The 9,777-nt window shown below is 38.2% G+C and overlaps 3 protein-coding genes across 8 annotated transcripts in view; 2 read left to right on the forward strand and 1 right to left on the reverse strand.

The window, feature by feature from the left end:
• cenpl (centromere protein L) overlaps positions 1 to 272 on the forward strand; it is a 2,349-nt gene extending 2,077 nt beyond the window's left edge. Inside the window, exons 4-5 of the mRNA XM_025062783.1 lie at positions 1 to 48; positions 141 to 272. The exon at positions 1 to 48 is cut by the window's left edge and continues 519 nt beyond it. Of these exons, the coding sequence (XP_024918551.1) occupies positions 1 to 48; positions 141 to 215 (123 nt within the window). The 3' untranslated portion in view covers positions 216 to 272. The remainder of the gene's footprint in view (positions 49 to 140) is intronic.
• A 1,330-nt stretch (positions 273 to 1,602) lies between these two features.
• LOC103389706 (FUN14 domain-containing protein 1) lies at positions 1,603 to 4,882 on the reverse strand. Of its 5 annotated transcripts, none has more exons than XM_017038268.2 (5): positions 4,768 to 4,882; positions 3,291 to 3,459; positions 3,103 to 3,178; positions 2,867 to 3,001; positions 1,603 to 2,499 (listed from the first exon to the last, which is right to left on the reverse strand). In XM_017038268.2, the coding sequence occupies exons 1-5, from the start codon at positions 4,790 to 4,792 to the stop codon at positions 2,422 to 2,424; spliced, it is 483 nt and encodes a 160-aa protein (XP_016893757.1). In that variant the 5' UTR covers positions 4,793 to 4,882; the 3' UTR covers positions 1,603 to 2,421. The 5 variants fall into 5 exon arrangements, with proteins under 5 accessions (XP_016893757.1, XP_008323460.1, XP_016893758.1 ...); XM_008325238.3 differs by having other exon boundaries at positions 2,873 to 3,001; positions 4,768 to 4,881; XM_017038269.2 differs by having other exon boundaries at positions 3,291 to 3,456; positions 4,768 to 4,837.
• Positions 4,883 to 5,358: 476 nt separating this feature from the next.
• LOC103389705 (lysine-specific demethylase 6A) overlaps positions 5,359 to 9,777 on the forward strand; it is a 30,033-nt gene continuing 25,614 nt past the window's right edge. The window contains exons 1-2 of one of the 2 annotated variants that reach the window (XM_008325234.3): positions 5,359 to 5,894; positions 6,032 to 6,095. In XM_008325234.3, coding sequence (XP_008323456.1) covers positions 5,716 to 5,894; positions 6,032 to 6,095 — 243 coding nt within the window. In that variant the 5' untranslated portion in view covers positions 5,359 to 5,715. The remainder of the gene's footprint in view (positions 5,895 to 6,031; positions 6,096 to 9,777) is intronic. The other variant, XM_008325235.3, reaches the window with a different exon arrangement.

Below are 9,777 nucleotides of genomic sequence, written 5' to 3' on the forward strand. Positions count from 1 at the left end.
CAGGTCTCCACAGCAATGGGCTCTGCCAAGTGTAATGGCAGGATTAAGGTATTTGTGCTTCTTTAGGAGAGGTTCTTTATTGTTTGGTGTTTTAAAAACTTGCAGGTTTTTAATTAATTATTTTTCTTTTTTTTTTTCAGATCTCCCACAGCAGATACATGATCACAACCCTGACACTATTGACGGAGTGTGCTCTGCTAAAAATCCCTGTCTAGAAAAGGAAAACCTGACAGGAGCATAATGCCTGCAAAGTGACTGAAAATAGAGCTTTTTGTAAAAGCATTTTAACCATGACATTGTTTAAATAAATTTTTTCACAAACCTGTAATTCAGACTTTGGCTTTACACTAATTGGCCTCTTTTATGCGTCTTAATTCTACTGTCATCAGCCAGTCACATCATAGCATGATGTATACACATAAGCATTTATTAGGGGCACTGGTGGCTTAGTGGTTAAGGAAGCGGACTTGGGTCTGGAAGGCTTCAGGTTTAAGCTGCCAAGTTACCACTGAAGTGCTCTGAGTATGACACCGTCCACACACACTGCTCCCACACTTGCCCACTGTTCACTCTGGTGATGGGTTAAAAGCAGAGGTCACATTTTGTTGTGTGCAGTTGTGTGCTGTGTCACAATGACAAGTAGTTCACTTTTCCTTCCTTCCTACATGGGTGCGATAATTTAAGGACTGTCAGACTGCTAAGGTTAAGGTATGAAAATGTAGATCTCATTGGATTTTCAAGCACAGTGTCCTAGTTAGAGAGGAAATATCTGATCAGTGGCACTTGTTTATTACTGAAGTCAAAGACACGTAAAGCAACAGTGGACTGAGTCAAGTGTGACTCTTGTCACCTTAGAATCAAGAGACTAAAGTTCAAAAAGGTGCTGTGTGTCTCAATGTATTCCTCACAGGTTTTAAAGCTGTAGATCACATGCAACTGTGATGCTCTCATCTCGGTATGGACCAACTCTGAGGAATGTATCCAGCATCTTGTTGAGTTGATAGAAAAAGAAGGCAGTTCTTGGGTCTAAAAAGGTAATGTGTATTCACCCATCACAATTCATTCTTTACATACACACATTTATGCCTACCTCATCTGAGTGTTCTTGCTTTATCTAGATTCTAATTTAATTAGATTTTATGTGTTTTACAGACTTAAGAGGGCCATTGTCTGAAACTTCCAGAAGACTTGTGGTTGGTGTTTTTCCTGACAGTCGTATGATTTTGATACTTTAAAGCTGTCAGCCCATGCAATATTGAAATACAAGAAACTGGTAAAGAGCGCAGCGAAAGGTGGTGAGTGACATGACTCTCACAAACACAGCCTGAGTTTCACATAAGGACCAAAAACCTTTTTCACAAGAGTTTAAACCTTCACTTTGCACTTGATTTGACAAAGCAAGTCCTTTATTTGTTTTCAAACTTAATATGAGAGCTAACAAGGCCTTGCTTCCCTCTCCTGAGTCTAGAAACCCCCGCTCCCTGCTCAGAAGAAATTTAATTTCTTCTGAGCAGCTTTCTTATTATGCAGCTCTTTTTTCCTGAGCACATTGTTTTTGTGAGAACTGTTACCACAAGGGGACTATAATATATTTTGCCAGCATTGAAAACAATATCAGCCAACTTTATTTGAAAATACACTCTACATAATTCAAACACCCCACATAAAATCACAATACAAAAGTAAAAACAATGGGACAAACAAAACATGTTAGTGAAAAAAGAAACAACTTTATGTGCCACAAACAAAAATACAAACTGTTTGGTCAACTTTAGTATTCTCCTATATTTATGTTTCACATGATGAGGCTAGAAAAAATCAGAAGCAACGCTGTTGTTACTGCAGCACCGGCTTGTGGTGATTCACACAGCAAAACAAAAGTCAGTTTCTGCTTCAGTGAACTAGCGTTTGTTGGCACTCGCTTTGGATGTTGGTGTGAACCTCACAGTAGAGCTATAGATCACACTCTCATTTGCCCGATTTACCTTTAAATTGTGAACTATATTTTTATTATGATGGAAGGAATATCCTCACCAAAAATCATTGGCTTAAAAACATCACTGTGTTGGCCCGTATTTGTATCTTTAAAAATACTCCAAGACAGACTTGCTATATAACTTTTTTGCTAAGTGTGTATTTACAGCTTTAGAACGTGGTCATCTGTATCATTTAAGCATATGACAACATATGCAGCAATTTATTCAGCAGTCTGACAGTGTTATGATAGGACCCCTATCATAACACTCCTTACAGTACAACCCTCTGCAATATGTATTACATTTAATACAACTACAATGTAGCATGCTTAGAGAGATCTACATCAACCCCCTGAAATGTGCGCAGAGGGTCTCAGGAGGTAAACGAATGAGGACAGACATGACATCTTCACAGTAAACGCAGACTGCTGTGTCTGCAGCAGCTTCATGAGGCCAAACCCAGGAAGAAACCACCAACAAATCCACTGGAGAGGACAATGTTCCTCTTTACAAAGTCTGTCGCCTGAGAAGATAAAAAGATGGGCTGAAAACAGAATTACCAACATTTGGATTTAAGTTAAACTCATTTACTTTAAAAACTGCAATGAAAATAGAAATTAAACAGTCATTTTGATTTTTAACAAATGTATGAATCCATCTTTTTTATATGCTGCCCCAGAGTTGCTGAGTGTATTATGGTTTACAATACACTAGGTGGCATTGGTGATTCACGCATAAACAAGTAACTCCAATCATTAGTAGTAGGCCAGCAATGATACTCATTTACTCAAGATGTGTATGCATCAACATTCAATTATTTCAGGCAACAGTCGTTGGAATTATGTAGAAATATTTAAAATGAAAAAGAAAACAAGCTTTACTACTGGTACCTTTACCTCCTCAATTAATGTGTTTATTTCAGGAACTGCTTTGTTGGCTTTTTTCTTGAGGTGCTTCTTTGCTTTATTTACATCTTTCTCCACCTTTTTCCAGTTCACCTGTACATAGCCACTGTGATTGGCAATCTGTAAAAGAACAGTGGCATGATAACCACTCACATCTTACCAAATATCACTATTCAACATACATATTGAGGCTATTTTTAAAGGGATTGTGATATTCTTGCCTGCAAAAGAAGAAACCCCCCACCAACAGCAGTAGCAGCAATCTTCCCAATTCTTTGGAAAAGGTAACCAGCACACCTTAATGTTGAGAAACAAGAAGCAGGTGTTGGTGTGGAAGGATTTCATAATATGATATCAATTTGAGGTGTTTCTTGTACCCTCAGTGTCGACACGTGACCTTTGAGCTTACCATCCAGTCACTCCACCCATTACCAACTGTGTGGTCACAGAATACTTTTCAGCAAGTGGACCTGAATTGCTCCCAAACACCCTACTCCACCATTGGTGTCTTCGGGCATATTCTGTCAGATCCACGACCTCATACAGCTCATCCTCACTCTCTGGATCATCATGACCTGCTATGTATTGTGGATAAAAAGATGGAAAATGTTTCATTTTAGAATGCACCATATCAATTAAACATACTTGACTTGCCATAACTATTGGACAGACTAGTAACGGACATCAGTGCTTATTGTGTTGGAAAGATGTGAGATTGCTAATTAGCCTCTAATGTTGGTAATTATGCAGAAAATGCATTCTTTCAAGTCTTTGATCAAGTGGCCTTTTGAATGTTTCACTTTGATGTCGAGTGCTAAAAAAGTGTTACATATTTCTTAGTTAGACCAGTTCTTGGCCAAAAAAAGGCGTTGATGTTGTAAAAGAATGCCAATTACTACCAAGCCCAAAAATGACAGAAGGACATGACAAGTTAACACATGTCTTAAGAGATCCAACAGATCTACAATCTAGAATTTACTCTCTACTAGAGGTCTAACCACCTCTTTTACTGTGCTTCTGAGTCCCAACTGGACTTAACAAATTGACAGCTTTATTTGTTTTTATATGTTTTGAATGTTTATTTACTGAAGTTCTGAGGTAACTTTAACTGTTCAACATTCTGCCTGATAATATAGGCAATTGTCAACTGTAATTATATTTCTAATTTTAGAATTAAATTCATATCATAAAACACCTAATTTCTGTGATCATGCTTACTTTTAGTAGACAAAATTAATGTCTATTCTGATCCAGTTTCTTTTGGGGAAGTGCTGCTTGTCTGTTAATATAGCCAGTTCTTTTTTAAATATAGTCTCTTAATTAAACAGTGTATGTAACTTTTAAGATGCTACACTGCAATGATATAGTTACATTTCAGCCCATTCTAGATTCTATTACAGTGCACTAAACAAAGCAACTACGCCTTTGCCTTATTGTGTTCCATGTGAGGCTGGCATATAGGTTCCTTAGTACGTCACAAATTAAAATGTTATTTAATGTTATCTGCATATCGAGAGTAGCCCCCATATTTTTCTGGTCTGATTAAATGGGTAAATGTCACTCGGAGCTTCTCACTTAAAATGCCTTTTTTCATACTTTAGGTTAGGTAAACACTACTATCTACGACAGCGTATGTGAAATGTATTTAAGATCACATTAAATGCCCCATATTGACCCTTAAGGGTCAAATTGTTTTTGAATTAACATCTGTAGAACCTACTGGTAGCTAACGTCAGGCGCCTATCAATTCAATAACACGGCCATTACAATTCTGTATAGTTATAACATTAAGACTAGACGCATATATTAAATATACTATCTCGTACGTTCACATTTACCATTATATTAACCAAAAAATATCGTTATTAAGACCCAAAGTGACTAACCCTCCCTTTGATCCACCGTCGCCATTTTGAAGATACTCGTTATGTCACAAGGATGTTGACAATGCTAAGCCGCGCCCACATCTATGATGCTCTGCCACGTCAGTTGAAACAATGCTCTGATTTCGCTTGATTAGCGCAGCAATTTGCAAGTACATCTCTCAATGCAGCAACATTTCCCCCTGAAATGGTCTGAAGTCTTACATTTACGATAATGTTCTGGGAAACAGAAGCTTCAGTGGTGCAAAACACCTGAAATGAATAATGATGCATTGCAGTCATTGTTAAACCTGCGTAAAAAATGGGACCGTACATCCATGTGTTTTACAGTGCCTTAAAAACAAAAAAATACTTTTTTTGAATTTCACCAATTTGAAAGAGAAAACACCAGTTGTGTTTTGTCTGATTCGAATTTACTTATTTTATTTTTTAGAGACAGCAACCTTAAAATAAATACCTTATATATATCTCGAAAAAATGTTTGTTTGTGTGTGTTTTATATGTATATACATATATATATATAAGGAATATACATAATTATGATAATACAACGATATAGCAGGAGAGTCATATGGTGTGATATCGCTGCTCCTATTGGCTCAGGAAGGGTAGAGGGCGTGGCTACGGCGGCGCATGGGTTCGCTTAGGTGACACAATTATAACAACTTTATCTTCGCAGCGGAAACGCGTTTTTATTTGAAATTACTCTCATCTTGGATATTAAACTTAATAAATTCATGAAATTAGCGACGAAAGGTCACTTTTTTGGATGGAAGATGTGACGTTTGAGGAGCCACCCGGAGAGAGCGTTTCAGTCCCCCCCGAAAGGATTTACTACATCGAATCGCATCATTGCATCCTGGGGAAAAAGTTTTTGATCATTTTAATTTGTTTGGTTTCACGTCCTTCAATCGACAGAGTTGACGGTCTGTCTCCGCGTCGCGATTTTCCATGCAATCGTGCGGTGTGTCTCTCGCCGCCGCTGCCTGCGCTGCTGCTCGGAGTCTCGGCTCGGCTTCTTCTGGTGGTGATGAGGGAAAGAAAATGGCGGCGGGAAAAGCGAGTGAAACAGAGGAGGACTTTCCGACACTGACAGCCCAGGAGAGGGACAGTTTGACCGCGATCGACAGGTCAGACGAGCTACCCTGTGCACTCACATTTACGCACCGTTTAAAAATAACTGTTTTGGCTTCTTAGTGTGCCTGAAACGTACAAGAGCCGCCGTGCAAGTGATACTGAGCCGACTGTGCTGTCTTCTTGTTTGCAGCTCACTGTTTGGATTTCAGAAGCTTCATGAAGATGGCGCCAGAACGAAGGCCCTGTTGATGAAGGTAGCAAATCTAACTGCCATATATACCACAAATAAGCAGTTAATTCATGCAGTGAAATTGTGTTGCCCCTCCATTATTGTTCAAGAGCCATGGATTTGTAAAACAAATACCTAGTCAATGTGAACGCAAATGGCCCAGTCGCAAAAGAGACCAAAGCCAGTTAGCCGCAGCCCTTCTTTTAGCATTGTAGCTAGCATGTCGTATAGCTTTTGCTGCTTTTATCCGATGAGACTGCACCTGCAGCTCAGCCACAATAGCTAAGTTGCCGTTAGTCTCTAGGTTTACAGACGATCTTGGGCATTCAACAATATGGGTGTTTGTCAGGTTAACACCCTATCTGTGTCCGATTGCTGTGACCCATGTGTGTGTTCGCAGCTGCAGCACCAACAACACAACGTCGCCACGCTTTGTCTAGGAGACACTGTACTCTTAATGAGAAAAGTTTAATTTCTTTGTGATTTTGCCACATTGCGTGGTCCAACCAACAAAGATACACGCCATTATTTTCGTACCTGTAAGAGGCTGCGACTACATTCGCTCCAATTTAGTGGATGTAACGTTGACGCTGGAGGCGCCTTTTAATACCAACGTTTGTGTTGTTTTATGTGTGTTCGCTAACGCCCACAGACCGGGGTCGTTGGTGGGTGCTTAGCATTGTTAACGTGATAGTGACTTGTCCAATGTGTTACGTTATTGCTAACCCTTTATTCGTTTTGAGTCGACATACTGTATGAAAGAGTTGACAAACGTTACAAGTAACGTTAATGGCTGTCTGCTCGTCCAAGATGGCGGGACACGGCGGGGTGACACCGATAGACGTAACGTTTCGTTATTGTTGATGTTGTATACATTATGTAACATTATCGAAACCTAACGATACAAATAATACCGCATGGTCAAGTTCTCTCTCAGACATATGTGAATTTAGGGTCCTGGAAATATGCTTTTGACTTCAAAAGCAACACATTGCCAAATGTATTGTGCTTTAGCACAAACATTTTACAATAAAATACTGTTCAATATGCATAGGTGCAATATATAGCATTTATGGCAATAATTACGATATTGACCTTTTTTTAATGTTGAATATTTTGGCTGATTTGTCAAAAATAACATGAGGAAATACATGATTTCCTTATGATAGTGTTTCACCATCAGAACATTTAATTTTAAAAGATCCTATTTATCGCATTTAAACATCAAGCAATTGGAAGGGGTTCGTTCTTTACCATAGGGAACCGTTTTTGCCAATGGGTACAGTCTTATAATACAAAGAGGAGTGTTGTAGTTTCCCTGACAGTCACCTGCAACTGTGCACTTTTAAACCTTGATTACCACATGTTCAGTTTCACAAGTTCAATTTAAATTCTCAAATTTGAATTTTAAACGGAAACATGTTTTGTATTTTTCACTGCAACAAATCTATAGTGTGATATGTGCAAACTAGTGTTTATGATAGTTGCATCATGATTATAGTGAAAGTCATGGTTCACTTAAAGAGACCCACTACAAGAGTATTCTTAATTTACTGTTTCCTTTTACAAAGCCTGCTTGCATGCATTACAAAAAAGCCAAAAAACAAAAATTGGGAAACCAATGGCGAAAACCAAAACACCGAAAGAAATTATTTTGGCAATTATTAGCACCACTGCATTTATGGCTTTGACTGTGTACTAACCTCACTAAAATCATGGCATTACAAAGAATAAATAAATTACAAAGCTAATAGAAAATATTTTTTAACACGTTCTAAAAACTTCATGTGATAAAATAACATTCAAAATAAACTAACTTGACTCCACTCATACATTAAATAATAATGTACAGCTTACTGGCCTCCTGAAAGACTGTAAAATTTGTATATGTTCTTTTAAAAACACAAAGTGCATTTAAGGTTAAGTGCAGAAGATCCAAATAGATCTCACTTGAAAATGCCAGTGACCATTCTTCAGCCACAAACTTTCAGTGACCGAATATTTGGTGCATTCTGTGTATGGTATATGAACGCACACACACAGTCCATGTGTATTTAGTACATTTCTGGGGCAACATGGATCAAAGTCACTATGTGTGGACTGAGCTTGATGAAGAGGGAATGGTTCACTTTGACAGGTCAAGGTTTAAAGTTCTGTCATGAATCTGTAACCATGGTGTTGTTGGACATAGAGAAACTTGTCCACCACACTTGGCAGAATATAATCAGTATGCATTGCATCTAATATCTAAACCAATACAGTAATACCTTTAGATACGAGCATAATCCGTTACAGAACCGAGCTCGTAACTCAAGTTTCTCGTACTTCAAATCATTTTATTCCCATAAGAAACAACAGAAAAAACTAAATCTTTGTTCTTCTGGTCCTCTAAAAAATTTCCTTTATTGGTGCTAATAACAATGGGAAAAAAATGGTTTTAATTGCTATAGAGACATACACACACACACAGAATATAGTATATAAGAATTCCTGTGATATACCTCCTTACCTGCGAGACAGACGATACAGCACATGTGCGAGGACGAGGAAGGAGGGAGATAGACACTTGATTTCGTACCGTACTGCACCTTACACGTACACTACGTAACTTACATAAACTTAGAATAATTTAAATTTTTTCTTGCTTTTTTTTATTTGTATTCTTTCATTAGTGGCCACCAAGCTAATATTTATTGACGTATATACATATATTGGCAATTTCATGCTTTATTTCCATAGTCATCATGTGTTTCTTCTTCTCACTACCATCCTTACCACTCACTTTCTTAGGACTCATCACTATTATGAAGAATAATACACAAAATACAGAGAAAATTGCATAGCTAACGCAAACACAATACGGAAGACTCACAGGAGATGTGTACAGATGTTGACAAACACGTGAAGTAAATGAGTGAGGTGGCGTGGGCTGCTCCGAGTGCTGTGCCACCTAGCATCGGCATCTGTAAGTGTGCTCGTATCTCAAATCTTTACTCATCTCAAAGCAGAAATTTGGTCGTATCTTGGAATACTCCTTTCGGTATGCTCGTATCTTAGGGTATTACTGTACTATTGTAATAGTTTCTTGCATTAAAATCATATTGAAATAAATCAATAGAAGTTATGTGTATGTACTCATGTTCAAGGCTGGGTCTGCTGTTGCTTAAATAAATAAATTGGTGTTCCTCTGGATTACTTGCTACGCTTTGCCCTCAACTCAGTACCACAAGCTGAAGAAATATGGTGTAAAACTGTCCCAAATCACAAGGTTAGCAGCCACATTGGTCTGAATTGGTCTTGTAAACAAAATAGCATAATGTAGCCATGAGAAAAAAGACCATGCTAAATCAAATGTCTTGTATGATAAGAATTAATGAAGAAAAATGTCTCTAAAACTCCCCAGGAAGAGCCACATCGTTTGGCTTCATTCCTGCATATTAAGTTTGGGTGACAGTTCTTTCGAGCACACAGACGATCATGTCATTTCATTCTTCTTCTTTGTGCACATGCACCCAGATAACACAGACAAAACTAGGTCACTGTATTGCCACCACCACTAGATTGCAGTGTCACATTTGATTAACTCCCACAAAAAATAAGTACAGTGATCCCTCTCCTATCGCGGTAATTGCGTTCAAACACCTGGAATGGGAAAAATTGTGAAGTAGAGGTGATATAGTTGTTGTATTATTTACCCTTTACGAACC

This window comes from Cynoglossus semilaevis, chromosome 14, assembly GCF_000523025.1.
Source record: "Cynoglossus semilaevis isolate Cse_v1.0 chromosome 14, Cse_v1.0, whole genome shotgun sequence".
NCBI lineage: Eukaryota > Metazoa > Chordata > Actinopteri > Pleuronectiformes > Cynoglossidae > Cynoglossus > Cynoglossus semilaevis.

Coding starts and splice junctions, on each gene's coding strand:
- LOC103389706 (XM_025062154.1), bottom strand. CDS start 3,538: ATGGCAAGTCAAGTATGTTTAATTGATATGGTGCATTCTAAAATGAAA. Junction 3,179..3,290: donor ATGGGTGGAGTGACTGGATG/GTAAGCTCAAAG, acceptor CTCAACATTAAG/GTGTGCTGGTTACCTTTTCC. Junction 2,500..2,866: donor CATTAATTGAGGAGGTAAAG/GTACCAGTAGTA, acceptor TTATCTTCTCAG/GCGACAGACTTTGTAAAGAG.